This window comes from Plecotus auritus (assembly GCF_963455305.1).
Source record: "Plecotus auritus genome assembly, chromosome: 11".
NCBI classification, from domain to species: Eukaryota; Metazoa; Chordata; class Mammalia; order Chiroptera; family Vespertilionidae; genus Plecotus; species Plecotus auritus.
In genome coordinates this window covers 13,107,595-13,126,608 of record NC_137777.1, presented here as the reverse complement: position 1 = coordinate 13,126,608, position 19,014 = coordinate 13,107,595, and the positions used below count along the sequence as shown (strand labels likewise).

General features: G+C 43.3%; 2 protein-coding genes across 2 annotated transcripts in view; one reads left to right on the top strand and one right to left on the bottom strand.

Annotated features, from left to right (window-relative positions):
• Window positions 1-5,880: 5,880 nt before the first annotated feature.
• COX6C (cytochrome c oxidase subunit 6C) lies at window positions 5,881-14,755 on the top strand. Its single transcript, XM_080646977.1, has 4 exons — window positions 5,881-6,019; window positions 7,626-7,754; window positions 9,280-9,408; window positions 14,631-14,755. Exons 1-3 carry the CDS (start codon window positions 5,888-5,890, stop codon window positions 9,391-9,393), a joined length of 375 nt encoding a protein of 124 aa, XP_080503103.1. The 5' UTR covers window positions 5,881-5,887; the 3' UTR covers window positions 9,394-9,408; window positions 14,631-14,755.
• A 374-nt stretch (window positions 14,756-15,129) lies between these two features.
• The window catches only part of VPS13B (vacuolar protein sorting 13 homolog B), a 635,560-nt gene continuing 631,675 nt past the window's right edge, over window positions 15,130-19,014 (bottom strand). The window contains exons 62-63 of the mRNA XM_080646974.1: window positions 16,453-16,654; window positions 15,130-15,581 (exon numbers count right to left, since the gene is read on the bottom strand). Coding sequence (XP_080503100.1) covers window positions 15,499-15,581; window positions 16,453-16,654 — 285 coding nt within the window. The 3' untranslated portion in view covers window positions 15,130-15,498. The remainder of the gene's footprint in view (window positions 15,582-16,452; window positions 16,655-19,014) is intronic.

The window sequence follows — 19,014 nt, the reverse complement described above, 5'->3', positions numbered from 1 at the left end:
ACCAGACCTGCACTGCAGGAAATACTTAGGAATTTCCCAGGCAGAACAGAAACGATCCAGATGGGAGCCTGTGTCTGCAGGAAGAGGAGCCCTGGAATGGTGAGATCTCCAAATCCCCTTTCACACGTGTAATTCAATCTGGTGCTTGAGCACATGTACTTAGCTCCTTCTTCCCACCCGCTCAAAATAAGGATAAAGCTATCAACCTACAAAAATAGAAGGCATCAGTTGATTGGAGGTCCTAACAACGTTCTGGAGACTGAAAGTGGGTGATAGAGTGAGTGTTGAATGCGGCAGGGAGGAGGAAACCTCGCTTAAAAGAATGCGTGGTGGATATGTAGTTGAGGAGATTGTACAACTGCCCCTCGGAAGCCTGGAGAGGCGAAGGACTCGGACGTGCCAGGCCTGCAGAGAAAGGTTAATGGTAAGTCTGTAGGCAGAACTTTCAACACTGCAGAGAATGCTTTCCTCCGCCCAAACAGAAAAAGAGACACAGAAAGCAAGAGGGAGAGAGAGGAAAAGGTTGCCTGCTTGCTTGCTTGATTTCATTTCAAAAGAAGTGGTAAGATACCATTCTTTTTCTCTTTTCTTTGGTGTGGGTGAGAACACTTAAGATCTACTCCCAGTAAATTTCAATACAGTATACCACAGTATTAACTATAGTCTGGTCTAAATATAATCCTTTTGTTCTTTTTTAAAAAAATCCTCATTTCAGGAGTGAGGATACTTTTTCCATTGATTCTAGAGAGAGTGGAAGGGAGGGGGGGTGGGGGGAAGTGGGGAAGGGAGAGAGAGAAAGAGAAAGAGAGAGATAGAGGAAGAGGGAGAGAGAGATTGAGAGAGAGAGACATCGATGTGACAGAGACACATCGATTGTTTGCCTCCCACATGTGCCCTGACCAGGGGCAGGGATCAGACCTGCAACCCAGGTACATGTCCTTGACCGGGAATTGAACCCAAGACCCTCCGGTGCACAGGCCCATGTTCCAACCACTGAGCTATGCCGGCCAGGGCTCATCCTTTCCTTTTTCTTTTCCTAATAGCTCCCCTGCCACACCCTTCTTCCTATAAAAATCTTTCATTTGTACAACCCATTGAACTCACTTCCTCACGCCAGCAGACTCTGCTCAAAGGTCACCTCCTCAGAGAGGGTGTTCCTGGCCCCCAAGTAAACAGGCACCCCGCCAACACATTTCATTTCTTCACAGCACTTACCACTGTCAAAAGTGATAGCATGCATTTATTTGTTTACTTGTGCCCTGTGTCCCATGTGCAAGCAAGAACTTTTTCTTTCACACAGTGTCTCAGCATTGTTTGGCCCACAGTTGATGTTGGCAAATATTTGTTGAATGAATAGATGATCTCATGCTGATCTCCATCTTCCAAACTTCCTTTTGCATTAATTAATTCCGTCTCATTTTGGTCCTGAACTCGATTCCCTGGTATTGGATTTCATGACTCTTCTTAATGAAATTACCAGCTACTGGAACACAGGGCCTGGGCTTTACAACTGCCTGCCGTCTCCCACGATGGCTGCCACAGTCTGGGGAACATAGGAAGTGCTCAGTGTCATTTTTTAGTTATAGTGGGGAGATTTAGTTTAGTTTATTCTTTACAATGAAGCTTAAAACATCACACATAGATTCATATGCATAGTTTGAACATGGAGTACATTTAAAATTCAGACACTTTGTATTCAAGACAAAAGGAAAATACTGTATTTTCTAACAGGACACGACACAGTCAAAAGACATCAATTATCGTTTTTAAAGCATGTTAGTGAATTTTAAAACTTTTTATATTGATTTCAGAGAGGAAGGTGGTGGGGGAGAGAGAGAGAGAAACATCAATGATGAGAAATAATCATTGATTGGCCGCCTCCCACATGCTCCCTACTGGGGATCGATGGAGCCTGAAACCCAGGCATGTTCCCGGACAGGGAATCGAACCGTGACCTCCTGGTTCATAGGTCAACGCTCAACCATTGAGCCACGCCGGCCAGGCCAAATAAGATTTTAAATGAAAATGATTGTGGATAGTACAGATCTGATTTAAGAGCTTATTTGGAATTTTACCACGTCTCTCTTACTGAGGGTGAAGTGTGGGAACACCTTTGAGAAAAGACCTAGGTTTCCTCTGAATTGTACCTGTTGTTCGGCATAAGCTGTCGTGACCTTCATTTAGATATGGGCACTGCCACAGCTGATGAGCTTAGAACACTCACCGTTCCCTCCTTAAACTACAACGTGTAGTGCTTCCCGAGCTCCTGCCAGACAGCTTCAGCGTCTGGTGCATCTCTCCAGCCAGGCCGCCCTTCTGGGCGCGTGCAGAGCCAAGGCATCTGGAGCCGTGCTGAACTCTCGGAACAGGAAGTCATGTTCAGATGATCACGCACAGCATTTGCTTGGTCAATAACAGTATCACTGAGAAAAAAGCCATATCATCATTTCACCAGTCTTAAAAGTTTCCTTGGGTCCTTATCTACATATTGAATGTGGTCAGGTTGAAAAAAGTACCCCAGGCCCAAACTTTTGTGATGGTCCATATTTAACTCTTGACTCAGCAATCTTTTATTATTTGTTAAATTTGAAAGTAGAAATTAGTTATATGTAAAAGAGTGAACAGATCTACCCCCAAGATTTGTCAAATACTGCAATTGCTGCTATTTTACCTCACAGAGTGTTTGTTTTTGTTGCTTCTAAACTTTTCAGTCCCTCATATTTTCTTAATTCACATAATTATTCATGACTCTTCTCATTGATACTGTTGTAGGCAGCAGGAACCGTACCAGGTGTCTGACCAGTGGGGTCAGACCAAACCTGAGTTCAGCAGCCTGGGTACTTGGGTTCTGGCTAGGAAAGAATTCAGAGGTGAGACTCAAACTATAAGTGAACATTTATTTGGTAAAATCACAGGGGTAGAAGGAGTAATTCCTAGAAGAAATGGGCTTAGGAAACAAGTTATGGAGACAGAGGAAGGGCCCTAGGAGTTTGGGAGTGAGGAAGCTCATGGTAACTTGCCCGGGGAGGGGAAGAGGAAGAGGAAAGGGAAAGACAAGGAGGGAGAGCCACTGGGTCCTCCATCCTAAGGGTTTTAGGGTGGAGACTTTAGGGGAGGTCCCAGGGGAAGGTTTAAAAAGAATATTCATCAGTTTTCAGGGTTGTGGTCTCCCCTGATTGATTGGCAGCACCAGGACAGGGGGTCATTATTCAAAGCAGCTAGTCCTGAGGTTGGTTTTGTTGCTTACCTGGGCCTGGAGCTGAAATCAACTCAGGCCTAGATGTTATCTCTAGGGGGGAAAGGTCAGGGGTTCCAAACCAGTGACCATTGTATGCTAGGGAAGGGAAAAGTCACCTGGGGGTGAGATCCCACCCTACCACTGATTGTCTGTTGCCAGACACCTGGGGCTATCTGCCCTGATGACCTTCTGTACCTGGCCCATGGTCCTTGTTCTGCTTATGTCTGTCTAACCGCCCACCACAATACTACATCAATGATACATCATATGGTCGAAAGGATTGAAATTGTTTTCCACTTTTTAGGAAAAAGAACTTACTTTATCACAGGGTCCATTCATCCCTTTTAGTTCCTAATGTTGTAATTTGCCTTTCTAGGTATTGTACACGCTTACCCCACTGTGAGGCACCAAGCCAGGTGAGGGGGCCGGGCCCTATCGCTATCACCTTGAGAGCAGAGTAGTAATGGAGGAGGCATGACAGAAGTTCTCTTTAGCCCATATTCCAAAAGTGATATCTTTTCAACAAATTTTAAGGCAACACATTGAGCTGGTGACTGTCAAGGTCAGGAAAAAAGATGCAGGAGGAATAAGATTGTTGCTTTGCTTCTCTGCCAATCAAGGGATCCTCGCCTCCCCCAGCTGGATGTCTTTGGTTGAGGATCACCTTGAAAGGGACTGATGTCTAGCCATTGTGAATACCTAACTAAAATCTGACTTTCGTTATCTTCCACTCAGCCATCCTAGTTGATTTCTTGGGGCCATGCAGAACAATCCCACTCTTTTCATTGGACCATCTTTTACTCTAGTGTAGATCATGGGCTCAAGGCAGACTGCCTAAGTCTTCCTCAAACTTCCAATATCAAATGGATACTTTTTTTGTTTTGTTAATTCTTCCCGAGTATATTTTTCCCACTGGTTTTTAGAGAGAGTAGAAGGGAGGGAGAAGAGAAAGAGAGAGAGGGAAAGAGAGGGAGAGAGAGAGAGAGACTGGGTACTGGAGCTGGGGATGAACCTGCAACCCAGGCACATGCCCTTGACTCAGCATTGAACCTGAGAGTATATAGGCTGATGCTCTAACCGTTGAGACGAACCAGTCAACGCAAAAATGGACACTTCTTTATTCAATTTTTTTGTCCATACTTTCCTCTGTTTTTTCCATTGCACTTATCACCATCTGACATATTTTTGTTTATTGTCTGTTTTGTCCTCCATGAGGGCAGGTTCTTCCTATCATTTGAACAGTACCTGGCACATTATAGGCACACACTACTCTCTGGTTTCATACTCTTATAGAGAAGCAAGACCCCTACTCCATCCCGTTATGCTCCCGGAAAGAAAGAGCCTTCCCCCTAATTGTTTTGACAAAAGCTGTAGAATCGAGTTTCATTGCTCTGGTCAGGGCTCTTTGCTTATCCCCACCACATGGCTGTGGCCAAGAGGATTGACTACATTGTTTGGCCCCTCTTGAGTCATATGACCCTGCTAGATCCACATGGCCAGGACTAGGTAAGGGTTGGTTCCTGGAAGGACAATCAAGTACGGTGTTGCTCAGTGGTTGAGACACCTATGAATCAGGACCATTGCTCCCCTGGTTGCAAGCCTCATGGGGTCCCTTAGAGGTTAGGGGATATTGCCTGTGGGGAGGGAGAGGGGGAAGGGAATGCAGGGGCATGCTCCTTGGAGGGAGAGCAGGCTGGACCTTTAGGGGAGGTCTTAGGGGGCAGAATATTCATCAGCTTTATGCTGATGTACCCAAATGAGGTCTATTCTCTTCATCTGTGTGGTTGGCAAATGGCACTAATTGGGTTTCTGCTATGTCTCCCTGAGTAGGGTGATTTAAGCTATTTACCCACAGGTCGAGGAGGAGAAGTGCAAACCATTTACTCTTAAGTGTCCCTGGTTTAGGGAAAATAGGATTTACTCGGTGGCTGCAAACTGCTGTTTAACTATCTGTCTCAGTTTCCCTGTTCCGCTTGTCCTGGACTTTTCCCAGCTTTGCTATTCTATAACATTCCCGTAACATGTTGAATTAATACCATGTATCTTTTGTGTCCTAGTGTCCCTTCCACCGTGCCTGCTGAGTTGATTTAAATAATGCCTTACAAATCCAGGTGGTTTCAGTTAACAACCACGCCTCACCCCCTAAAGCAAAGAGCCTTACCCTTACACACCTCTTTTAATATGCTCCCAGTTGTCTTCCTTTAAAACACTTGTGTTTTACTTAGAACCCCCACACAAATACTTCCATCAAAACTTGCTCAACCCTGCCAGGCAAGCAATAGCTTCCACAGTCGCTTGGAATTGGTATTAACCTGTGTATGTTTGTCTCGTATGCTAAGCTTTGAGCGAGGCTGTCTCATTCACCCTTTACCCAAACCAAACCGTTATTCGCCTGAGAGTAGTTATAATAGTGAAAATGTCGGTTTGTGCACAATGTTCAGACAATCCATGGGCCCACGATGATTTGTACTGTCCTTGTACTTTAAAAAAAATTTACATATTAAATATCTCTGAATTCTCCACTAAGTTCATATCAAATCTGTACTAGTAAAATTAATACCTCCACTTGATTAAGGAAACCGACTCAGAAAGTCAAGTTCTAAACTGAAGGTTACATAAATAATGTAATCACACAGGTGAATTTCAGCAATGAGCGGCAGGAGGCGCGCCAGATGTCTTTTGACCTCTCTCGGCCACCGTCTGCCCCTTCTTTTTGAGCGCATGCGCACTGCCCGGGCGTCAGCCAGTTCTCCCTCTGGAAGGACGGACGTTGGTGCTGGGGTAAGTTGGGTTGCTTTCGTGAACCTCGTTCGGGCTCCCACAGCTGCCGCCGCCGGCTGCTTGCTGTCCGTGGGCCTCGGGTTTGAGCCGTGACTCCGCGTCCCGTCGGTCGTGGAGCCTCGGACCCCCCCGCCCGCGTCGGCCCCTGCGCGACCCCCGCTGGGGCCTCGGGAGGGCGCGGGGGCCCGCGGGGGCCTCAGGGAAGCGGCCGGGCTCCTTGGGCGGCGGGCCTTGGTCCCGGGCCGCTGTGTTTCCCCCGCCGTCACTGTGACCTTGGTTAGGTCATTTGGCCTGTCCGGCCCCAGGGTGCTCGCCTGCCTTTCCTCTGCCATCTTGAGCGTCCGCCGTGGGGGCCCGTGCGGATGGCTGGAGGGAGGGCCGGCTTCCTGCAGCCTCCTTCACGTGCCCACGGCCTCGCCACCGCCTTCCCGCCGGCCGGGAAGGGAGGTCTGCGGGAGCGGCCCCGCTTGTAGGCCTCGGAGCCCTGGGATCAGGCCGCCGTCTCCGGTGGACCCTTCAGGCGACTGCTGGGTTCCTGCCCGAGCTTCCCTGGCCTTCGTCAGTAAAGCGGCAGTAACAACTTGGCTCATAGGGTTGCCCCGAAGATTGAATGAAAAGTCAGTGCTGTGAATGCGTTTGCACTTGTCAACCTAGAGCCACTGCTTTCCTGTAGTTGGGAGAGATTTTTGTTTGTAGTATTCGCTGCTTATACTGTTGGGTCGCAGCTCTTATTTAGGGCAGTCGTTCTGCACGTGAGGAGGGTAGATGAAGACAGGCATGGGGTTCAGAACAAGTCACCCCAAGATGTGCCTCTGGTGTGCAGATTGTTTTGAGCTAAGGGCAATTTCTATTTACTCCTCACCCGACGTTTGTTTTTTCCACTGAATTTTTTTTTAAGAGTGTGTGGAGGGGAGAGGAAGGGGGTGGGGGAAGAGAAAAAAATCGATGTGTGTCACATCGATTGGTTGCCTCCCTCAGGCACGCTGACCAAATCGAACCTGCAGCCCAGGTATCGAGACAAACGGTCTAAGGTTAGACTCTAACCCCTGAGCAAAACCAGCCAGGATGCTAAAGGCAGTTTTAGCTTCAGGCCCAAGAAACTTCTGCCTCCTCCCTTTACTTAGAAGAACTTGAATTAGGGACCTTACCCATAATAAGAGATTATCATCCATAATCACACCTATATGGCTGGCAAAGTTTTGTTTACTGAACATCTCTTCTTAACCTGCTGTGACCCTTTAATGTCCCCAAGGTGTATTACCTCATCCCTAGCTCAGGATGTCTTATACCTACCTCCCCCTTTCTGTCTCGGAGCCTCTCCTGCATGTGGGGTGCCCGTACATGTATGTATATATTAAACTCAGTTATTTTCTCTTGCTAATCCGTCTCCTGTTTGATTATTAGACCAGACCAGCCAGAAGATCCTTGAGGGTAGAGGAAAGTTTGTTCCTCCCCCACAAGCCTAAGCCATTACACATCTTAGGTTTTGTGGGAGGAGTTGGTCCACTATCCATCCTTCCTGTGCCTCCTAGGTACTAAAATGCATTATGCATAGAATTCTTTAGATTTCTTAATGTTCTAATTTTTAAAAAATTTTATTTACCAGGAGAATATAATTACCATGTCTGCCGGTACTTTGCCAAAACCTCAGATGCGCGGCCTTCTGGCCAAGCGTCTGAGATTTCATATTGTTGGAGCCGTGCTTGTATCCCTGGGGGTTGCAGCTTCCTATAAGGTATGTATGTTTGATTTTTACTTTGCGATTATGGTTCCAAATGTGCTTTACATTTAAACGTGTATTTTATTTTCATAAGCAATTTCAAGTCTTTTAAAGAAACTCTCTTTAATGTGCTTCCTTCCTCTGACCCTTCCTCCATTCACCTCATGTGATAGGAAAGTACCTTATTCCCAGGTAACTTATCCTCCACCTGTAAACGAAGCTGTATTAGTTTGCTACGGCTTCCATAACAAAGCCCACAAACTGGGTTGCTTAGACAGCAGAAGTTTTATTTTCTGTTCTGGAAGCTAGAAATCTAAGGTGGTTACAGGATTGATTTCTTCTGGGGCCTCTCTACTTGGCTTGTAGATGGCTGAATTTTCTCTTAATAGGACACTAATCATACTGGATTAGCACCTACCCTGAAGACCATGTGTGATAAATTACCTTACTGGTGCTTGACCAGGAAATTCAAAACTGGTTGATTAAGATTGTTTCTGGCCCTGGCCAGGTGGCTCAGATGATTGGCACATCGTCCTGTACACCAAAAAAGTTGAAGGTTCCATTCCTGGTCTGGGCACATACCTAGGTTGCAGGTTCGATCCCCAATAGGGGGGTGCATATGTGGGCAACCAATTGATGTTTCTCTCACATTAATGGTTCTCTCTGAAGTCAGTAAATATCTGGTGAGGATTTAAAAAAAAATGTTTCTGGAAAAGGTTGAAACAACAGATCAGGTCTTAAATATAGGTTTGGTATCATGGGCTTTAGCACAAGTGCCATTTTGTGTCTGTGGCTTTTTTTTTTTTAATTGATTTCAGAAAGGAAGGGAGAAGGAGAGATAGAAACATCAGATAGAAATATCAGTGATGGGAGAGAATCATGGATCGGCTGCCTCCTATATGCCCCACACTGGGGATCGAACCCACAATCCAGGCATGTGCCCTCACTGGGAATTGAACCGTGACCTCCTGGTTCATAGGTTGACGCTCAACCACTGAGGCACGCCAGCCTGGCTGGCTTTTTTTTTTGACAGCACCTTCAAGAATCGTTGCCACAGGAGAAAAAAAAGAATAAAAAAAGAATTGTTAGAAAATTGCTTTGCAAATTAAAGCTTTATCCTCTTTAATGTTATGCCTTTTTATAAATAAATTTTTTTTTTTTATTGTGGCAAAATGAACATAACAAAATTGAACCATTTTTAAGTGTATGGCTCAGTGGTATTAAAAACATACATAACATGCAACCTTTTAAGGTTTCTGGATATTTTCCTTTGGCGCCTGCCAGTCTACCTTCTCTCTCCCTATCTACATGGACACTCAACAAGGACTTTCCTCCCCACGCAGGGAGGACCCTTCTTGCTGACTAGTTTCTCTGAGACTTCTTTCCCTTTCCTTGCATCTGTGTCAACACCCCCATCCTTTGTCTTAGGAAATACAGGGGTCAAGTTAAAGGTGAACACAAACAGTTTGATTTATGTTGTCTTTAGATGTTAAGTTTCTAATCTAAAAAATAAGCCATAATGGGATATGCTCTTTTTCAGTTTGGTGTAGCTGAACCAAGAAAGAAGGCATATGCAGATTTCTACAGAAATTATGATTCCATGAAGGATTTTGAGGAGATGAGGAAGGCTGGTATCTTTCAGAGTACAAAGTGATCTTGGAATGTAAAGGTAATATGAAGTTACCATTTTAAAACTTTTACAAATTGTGGTATCACCTTAACTATTTTTAAATGTGTAGTTCAGTATTGTTAAGCACATTCACGTTGTCGTATAACCAATCTCCAGAACTCTTCATCTTGCAAAACTGAAACTCCGTACCCATTTAAACAACTCTCCATTCCCTCCCATTTGTGGCAACCACCATTTTTATCAGAGAGTATTTGTCTTTTTGTGACTGGCTTTTTTCACTTAATGTAATGCCCTCAAGGTTCATGTTACAGCATGTGTCAGAATATCCTTTTTAAAGCTAAATATTGCATCTTATGTATATACCATATTTTTGTTCATTTATCCAACAGACACTTGGATTGCTTCTGTTTTTTTAAAAAAATATTTTTAAATATATTTGAGAGGAAGGGAGAAGGTTAGAGAGTTAGAAACATCAATGAGAGAGAAACAAAAATCAGCTGCCTCCTGCACACCTCCTACTGGGGATGTGCCCGCAACCAAGGTACATGCCCTTGACAGGAATCGAACCTGGGACCTTTCAGTCCGCAGGCCAATGCTCTATCCACTGAGCCAAACCTGTTAGGGCTGCTTCTGTTTTTTGACTTATGCATAACACTGGTATGTTTATGTTGTTAGTGGGAAAGACACCACATAGTAGACAGGTGGGGTCAGACCAAACCTGGTTTCTGGCTAGGAAAGAATTCAGAGCCAAGACCCAAACTGTAAAAGAACATTTATTAAGTAATTCCTAGAAGAAATGGGTTTAGGAAACAAGTTATGGAGACAAAGGAAGGGCCCTAGGAGCTTGGGAGTGAGGAAGCTAATGGTAACTTGCCTGGGGCAGGAAGGGGGAGGGCAAAGGCAAAGACTGCTCCTGGGAGGGAGAGCACACTTCCTGTCCTAGGTCCTAAGGGTTTTAAGGGTGATTTTAGGGGAGGTCCCAGGAGAAGATCTCAATGAGCTCCAGGCGTCCTCAAACTACGGTTATCCGCCCGCCGGGTGCCGCTGCCTGTCCTGCGTAGCAGCCTACTCGTCCTGGGCCTGCAATGCGCATAGGAATTTGTTCATAGTTTTTTTTAAACTATAGTCCGGCCCTCCAACGGTCTGAGGGACAGTGAACTGGCCCCTTTTAAAAAGTTTGAGGGCCCCTGCTGAATAGACTATTCAGCAGTTTTCCAGGTGTGTCCTTTCAGGGTTATGGTCTCCGTTGACTGACTGTGGCACCAGGGCAGGGGGTCTTGATTCTATGCAGCTGGTCCTGAGGCTGCTTTTGTTGCTTATGTGGGCCTGGAACAGGAATTCAATTGAGGCCTAGATGTTATCTCTAGTGGGGGGGGGGGGGCGGGGGAGGTCAGGGGTTCCAAACCTAGTGACGGGAAAGAAGGGTCACCCTGGGGATGAGGGCCTACCTTACAGTTGACTGTCTGTTGGTAGGCACCTGGGGCTTTTCACCTGGTGACCTTCTGTACCTGGCCCACGGTCCTTGTTCTACTCAAGTCTAACTGCCCACCACATTTATAATCTCTTTGAGACCCTGCTTTAAATATTTTGAGTAAATACCCAGAAGTGGAGTTGCTGGATCATATGGTAGTTCTATTTTTCACTTTGTAAGGATCTGCCATACTATTTTGCATAGTGTTGGGCCATTTTACACTCTAGCAATAGTGTAAAAAGGGTTCCAATTTCTTCACATCCTCAGCAAACTTGTTTTGTTTAATGATGTTGAGCATCATTTATCATGCTTGTTGGCCATTTGTGTATGTTCTTTGAGGAAATGTCTATTCAAGTTCTTTGCCTATTTTTAATGTCTCGTGTACTTTTATTTCAACTTGCAGGCTCCATTTTAACTTGCAACCCGCATTGCAGGCCTATTAGTAATGAACTCCATATCTTTTAGCTATTGGTTACCTGGGAATGCCTTTAATTTCTTATTTTTGAAGGACAGTTTTCTTGGATATAGGGTGTATTTTGTGAGCACTTTAAATATATTAATGGACAGCCTTCTGATCTGTAAGGTTCATGCTGAGAAACCAATTGGTAATCTAACAGATGCTCTGTTGTAGACTGTGAATCAACTTTTCACTTGCTACTTTTTCAAGATTACCTTGCCCTGTGTGGCTCAGTTGTTGAGCATGGATCTTTGAACCTGGTTGTGAGCTTGATCCCCCAATAGGGGGCATGCAGGAGGCAGCCAATCAATGATTCTCTTTCATCATTGATGTTTCTTTCTATCCTCCCTTCCTCTTTGAAATCAATAAAAATACATTTAAAAAAAAAACACAACAAATTGTAATTAAAAAAAAAAAGATTCATTGTCTTTGGTTTTTGATAGTTTGATTATAATGGGTCTTACTGTGGATCTCTTTGGGTTTATCCTACTTCCAAGTAACTTCTTGTAATTGTATATACATTTCTTCAAGTTTGGGGCATTTGGGCCATTGTTTCTTCTAGATAAGTTTTTTGCTCCTTCTCTTGTTCTGGGCTTCCATAATGTATATGTATTGGTCTTTTGTTGATACCCCAAAAGTCCTTTAAGCTCTCGTTTACTTTTTCTTTTTGTTTCTTAGACCCAATAATTCAAATGGACTATTTTCAGGTTTCCTGAATATTCTGGGTGTTTGAGTCTGTGTTTGACACAGATGGCTGCGTTTTCCCACTGCTAACACCCCTCTAGTGAATTCAACAATTCAGTTACTATATTTTTCTGTAGTATTTTGTGTGTTTTTTAAATATATTTTCTTTGTTGATATTCTCATTTTATTCATGTATTGTTTTCCGGATTTCGTTTAGTTATCTGAGTTCTTCAGCGCATTGAGCATATTTAAGACAGTTGTTTTAACGACTTTGACAAGTCAGAGTCAAAGTGTGTTTTTTCAGTGTTGGTTTCTGGAGATTTATTTTGTTCCTTTGAATGAGCCACGTTTCTCTCTTTTTATGTCTTATGATCTTTTGTTGAAATTTAGGCATTTGATTAAACAGCCACCTCTCCTGTTTGTGGATTTGCTTCATGCAGGAGATCTTATCAGCCTAGCATAAAGGCTTATGGTTGTCTCAGACTTTTTCTGGGGTTATGTCTTGCTTTAGCCTTTGCTTTTGTTCTGGTTCCCTTGTATAGTCCCTTAGCCTTTGCTTTTGTTCTAGTGCCCAAGTATAATCAGTCACTTTTAAGAGCCCCTAAGATTCTGACCCCTGCTTCCTGTAAGTAGCCTTAGCTCTTCTTTTGTATTGCTCAGCCCATCATCTCTTGCTCATCATTCAGTCCCTCTGCAGCTCTTCTGTATCATGAGACCCATCACTGCTTTCAGCAGCTTGCAGGCTGATGTCTAAATGATGTCACCATTCCCATTAGTGCTCCGAGATAGGCAAGTAGAAAACAGTCCCCAAACAAGCCAGAATCCAGCGAGTCCTCCTCCTCCTGTCCTGAGGGAGAGGCCAGGAGCTGGCTGGGTTCCTCCTAACCACACTGCTACGCTGAGGGTGGGAGGAAAAAATTCATGACATTTCCTGCTGTTTTGAGTGGCTTTTTCTTCTTTAGGTGTTTGCTTATTTGCAGCAGCTTCATAACTGGTTTCTAGTTCTCACACAGACACATTACGTTGATGGTTTACTGTGGGGGAGAGGGAGCCTGGAGCTTCATAGCCAACCATCTTGCTGACTTAGGTTCAAAATGATTTCACATGTTACGCTCTTTATTGCTAAATTGGCATTAGAAAAATCACTTTTAGAAGTGTGGTGTTTTTTTTAAATACTTATTTTCTTAAATTTATCAAACCACCTCTCCCTACTAGCCTTGAACGAATCAATTTTAGCTTTCGGCCCAGGCGTGTCTGTCAGGTCAGTACGCAGCCTCTTTGCTTGTTCATATATCACTGCCTCCGAAATGCTGTCGCTGGCTAACTGCTTTTCCGTTTTCCAAATCAACAACAGTTTTTCTACCTCTTTGTGATCATTGTTTCTTTCACATGTTTAGCAAATTAGCCCTCTTGATGGCGTCTTTGTGTGTTTTTTTAAAACGGTGCTAATCATTGATTTTGCCAGCAACAAAAGTGTTCTCCTTTGTTGCCGGGGAGCCGCTTTTTTGTGTGCTGAGGATCAGTTGTCATTTCGAAAACCAAATTTGGTTCTACCTTTTTTCTGTGAACAACCTGGTGGGAGACATGCAAGAAACAGGTTTGACTGTATAAATAAGATTAAAGATTCTCTCCAGCCAGAGTGCGTTTGATGTGATGAGGGGAAGGTGACTCTTTTTCAGGAAGACTGTACCTCAGTGAGCATTCCAAATGCCATATACCTGTCTTTCACAAGGTTTGGGGTTTGAGGGAGACCTACTACATTGGACTTTAGATCACTTTTCTGGGACTCAAGAGACATTTACTCAAGAGACATTTAAGTATCTTTTGCCTAATATAAGGTTCAGTTCTGTAATCCATTTCCATAGTTGCTTAAGTATCTGAAATGCAGACAGATGCATGGACTAGCCATAGAATTACTTAGAAAAAGTACAGAGAACTTTATTTCCAATTGTTGGAAAATTGATGAGGAATTGTGCCTTTTTCATAACCACGACTGTTAGGCCCGTTAGAAAAAATGATTCATAAACATGAACAGATTATTTTAAGATAGAAAATTAGGAATGTTAAGGATGATCTATGTTAAATAAATTACACAAAATCACTGAAGGTGAAACGGTCAAGAAAATGTTAATGGTTCTGCATGGAATCTTAAACTTAACATTGCTATTTTCTTATAACTGACATTTTCAGATTTTATTCAGTGGGTATGCATTTCATGGTTAGATGTTAACAGGATGATTTCAAATATTGTTTAAAAACCAATAAGACAAAGAAAAATTTGGAGACAGAAATAGAAATTGTTCAGAACAGATGGGCTGCTGCTTTTAAGAAGAGTATGTGGGTATGTGAAGGGAATGGGGGCAGGGGGATTTAAGATAAGGGAAAAAACCAGTTTGGAAAGTGAAAGCAAAAAGCCAGAAATAGGGTGCTGTAATTCCTGAAATGGAAAAGAGGCTGGTCAGGGAGCTTGGTGGAGATAGGACCGTGAGCTCAGGTAGCTTGAACTGGGCTTCTCTTGGGCTAAAGGTGAGTAAAGCGTGGGCTACTAGTAGGAACAGACCTTATGTGATCTCAGGGGTGGTAAGATACTGAGAGAGATTGAGAGAATGCTGGATATTAATAACTTAGCCACTGTGTTTTTCTCCGCAGAATTTCTTTGAGTTGAATTCCACGGAAGTTTGTCACTGACCTGTATTCCTGAACTCTATGAAACATGAATATTTGAGCTAAGGAATAGTTTCTCTTGATAAATAAACAATGAAATACTGTGGACAGTAAGTGTTTGCTCACTTATTAATGACGCAATTTTGGGCACTTGCATCAGAATTGGTTAGGGACTTTTAACTGTTTATGAACCTTAAGATAATTTCAGTATTAAATTTCATTATTTTAGGACATTTTTTATAACTGCTGTTTTGCCCATTTCATTGAGATACGCTGCTAAGTACAGTTTCTTGGTCCTGGGTCATTGATTTAAGCCAACATGACTATTATACTGCGGGCTGTTAAAAGAGACAGGGACCAACTGAGCTACACGGCCAGGGCCTTAACTCAGAATTTTTGTCTTAAAAATGTGAGCTGAATTCTATCAGGTATCAGTGAAAACCTGCATTTAAAAAACAAAATACCCAGTGACAACACACATTGTGTGATCATTAATTCAAGGATTCCTTTTATTTTAAATAATTTTATATAACAAATCTTAGTAGTATTCAAAATTATCATAAAATTAATGTATATCTGCATTCTTAAAAATAGTTACTCTTGAGGTTAACTGACAAAACTCACTTTCCTAAATGAGTATGGTACAACAAACGAATGGAGGAACCATATTTTTATAGTCAGTCTGAATTGTCCAACAACAAACCTGCTTTCCAGAAACAACTATGCAGTGACTTATGATGCCTATACATAACAGGTGAGACTTCAATTAAAAATTAGTGGACATTTGAAATTGAATTTTCTTTAGTGTCTCACAATTATAGGTAACAGGTTGTAGGCCCAAGTTAATATGTAATCAATAAAAACATGTTTCATCGGAGTTGAGATATTTACCAAATACTAAAATGATATCTGGTGACCCAGGATCTGGAGCCAAACCTGTTGTTAAAAGCAAAAGAAAATATTTGGTTTGGTTCATTGTTAAGGTTGATGTTGGGTTTCTTGACTCCCCTCCAGCACACCGGGCAAGTATGAATCCTTTAGCTACACCCTTTCCACAAGGGAATGTTCCCAGTAGTGTTTTGTTTCTAAGACTAAAGAGACTCACTTGAGCACTCTAGGTCTGTTTTCATCAGCAGACACAAGATTTACTTTTAAGTTTGACTAGTAAAACAAAATGGAAAAACATTTTTCCAGAATGTACCTGGACAGGCATCAGAATGTTTGGTAAATTTCAGTAAAATGCAGACTTTAAGGAATATACACAGCAGCTTTCACTTAATAACAGCACCTACAAGTACTAGTAACAAATTTAACAAGTTAAACAATAAAATCCTAAATATTTAATGTCATTTAAAGAGACCAAACTTTTGCACATCAGGGTATTTAGCAAAGACGAAGTTTTAATGTCTCTCCATCCTAAGGCCTGACCACCTTGTACATTAGCCGAGTGTTAACAGATCCTAATTATAGTAGAAATTGTAAGCAAATATTATAGAGCAAAAGGAATGTATTTCCAACTGTGGTAAGACTGCAACCCACAGGATTCTGTTACTGTCCCCAAATGGAAAAAGTTTTTTCACTCCATTTTATTCAAGTATCTTAGTTTTAAGGAGGAGGAATCTGAGTTAATTTTAGAAGAGGCCAAAAAGTTACTGTAACGGGAGAAAGGTGTTGGCCTTGTGTCCATAAGAGCTGTTTAGGTTCCTTATTAAAAAACACGCTGCGTGAGCAGGAACCAGTCCCCCAGAGGAGGGGACTCACGGGAACCCTTTCCTCAGGGCTCTGTTTTTCACCATGGTGAACTTACTAATGAAGACCTGAGCGAAACGCGGGTCCGCCAGGTACTGGTATGTTTTCACATTGGAGGGGAGGGGCTCCGCCGGCATCACAGGGCATGGTGGTGTCTGCGTGGACGAGCAGCTGGGGGCCAAGTGGCACGACGTCTTGGTGATGTAGTCCACAAGCCTGTTGTACTGCTGCTCGGACAGTCTTTCTCGGACTCGATCCACCTGGGGTTAAAAATGAAAGGTTCTGTAGTGACCCAATTCTTATAAGACTTTATAACAGAACTACCCCCGTTCTTTTGCTTAATAGTTCTGATAACCTAAAAATGTATCTAACAAAGCTATTTTACCCAAAACTGCTTTACTTTTCCTGTGACGATAATACTGCGATTTCAGCAGTGTAACAAAAGCTCTGCACGAGAATATGAAGACAGCCTCTTTAGAATAAGCACTTGGTGGTACATAAAATTCCCATGTTTCAGGTTGACCATAACATTTTACTCAATGGTTAAAACATCCGTCACTGTTCTTTACTAACCAGCCCAGGAAACAAAGCGCCCTTCCTCTGCGGCAGCCTCATCTCCAGGAGAAGCTCTGAATTGGAGGCTGTTTGCCCGTCTCCTCAAACTTCAGACAGCACCTTTGGAGTTGGACAGGAAAGTGGGGAAGCGCACCTTTCAAACCAGTGGCTTTGGACAGAGCATTAAGAAAATACCTTTGAACTATAATACTCAGTTTGTATAAATACTAGGATTTAAAGCCAGAGAAAATAAAACTGGGCAGAAGAAGGGGAAATTTTTATGGAAAAAGGAGAATGCAAAGTACATTTATGATTCATAAAAGTCTGGCTCATCTTTAGTGGAACTCAAGTAGAACTGAGATACAGTAAGTACCTAAATCCTCAAGTGAGATTTCCTGAGAAAGCATCCATCAAAGGCACTTGGAGCTCTAATTCTTCCCACCCTGAAACTAGCTAGCTAGTGTGTACATCAAGTGTAGCTGCTGGTCTGTGGGAAGCAGGTAACCACTGACCTTGTAGTTTGATCTTTACCTGCTAAATGTTGGCGAGGCCACTCTGGCAGAATTAGAAACATTTAAACGAGGGCTCTTTAGTCCTTAAAGTAGAAAAGAATTTGTATATATCTGTGTAGGGCACAAATACAGTCAAGAGTGTCTTAAACAGAAAGCCAGTGGGATGGTGGAGAGTGAAAGGGGCCTGCCAGAATAGCAAGTAGGGTATCCGTTAGCGTTTGGGTCTCATTTTAAGCTTAGGAAGGAAAATACAGGCCCCTGAAGACTCACTGACACATGAAAGCTGCCCCACCAGGCACAAGCCAGAGCGCTGATATCATTTGATGGGGTCAGAACTCGGCTGGAAAGCTTTGAGTACACAAAGGTCTTAATTGCTCCTCCTGAACAGCAGCACAGGAAAGCCCGTGTTGTGAAAGGAATCCGGCCAAGGAATAAATTGACCTTCTGACTCATTTTGAGTCTCTCATACGGGACTTCAATAATGTGCCAGGCATACTAAGCAATTATTACCCTAAAAATGGCTGCGTTTACCCAAGAAAAGCAAATGCTGCTTGTAGAAAAACATCTGAATCCTGTCATATTTGAATATATTGAATGATGTCATCTACAAATTAATTCCTTTTAAAATTCAAAGGAGCTGAGCTTCCTAGTATCTAGGGCACAACCCAGAAAAGGCCATTTTATATGAAGGTTTTAAAACACTGCTCTTAGTTTTCCCTAGAAGACGGCGGGCAGGCTTCTTACCCAGCTTTACGTCTGGATTAGGTTGGTGTGCACTGACCACGCCCCTGAGGAAAATTCACTGTCCAACTCAAGCAGCACTGCTGAGGCCCCCTCCCATTTAGAACGTACTGGGATTACCACGCTCCTAAGGAAGGGTTTACTCAGAAAAAAAGTATTTTGTTCTGCAGCTTGGATCTCCTTTGGGGGTGACTGGGGAGGTTAGGATTTGGACAGAAGACTAAGGGATCAGTTTCTTATGGGGCAGAGGTGAAGTGGAATAGGTAATGAAAAGGCAGAATTTGGAGGCTGACCACATACTGGATATCCACCTGCTCTCCAGTGCCAGCTGCTGCTGTGGACGCTCACCGTCTGTCATAGCTGCCCTGCAGTCATGCTCAGTCTTTCCCCGCCTGTTTTAGCCATCCCTCAATCCCAGCCCTCATTACCCCTGAACATCAAAGGAACACCAGTGTAGAGCGTGGCGTTCAGAGGCAGTGCTTCTGCCTGTAACTCTGATCCCATGCTCTCCATTAGCTTTACTAACTTCTAGGGGTGGTGATCCAGATACCGCACGGATCGCTAGAGAAACAGGTTTGTTTCCCCCAGCTGTGGTAATTCCCTACAGTACCCTCCACAAACAGAAAAGCGAGAAGGATCACATTGACTAAAGTAGAGGCAGTTTAACAATAGCAAAAGATGAATCTCCAGTCTCAATAGTTTAGGGTCTGAAGTATTTCCCAAGCAGTTAAGGAATAATGATGGTCACAAATACTGCTCAGGGCCTTGGAAGTTTCTTGCTAACGACCAAGGACTTGAAGATAATGATGCTA

Excerpts from the sequence above, each read along its gene's own strand:
- COX6C (XM_080646977.1), top strand. The coding sequence starts at position 5,888 with ATGAGCGGCAGGAGGCGCGCCAGATGTCTTTTGACCTCTCTCGGCCAC. Across the intron at positions 6,020-7,625 it reads GGACGGACGTTGGTGCTGGG|GAGAATATAATTACCATGTC; the intron begins GTAAGTTGGGTT and ends TTTATTTACCAG. Across the intron at positions 7,755-9,279 it reads GGGTTGCAGCTTCCTATAAG|TTTGGTGTAGCTGAACCAAG; the intron begins GTATGTATGTTT and ends GCTCTTTTTCAG.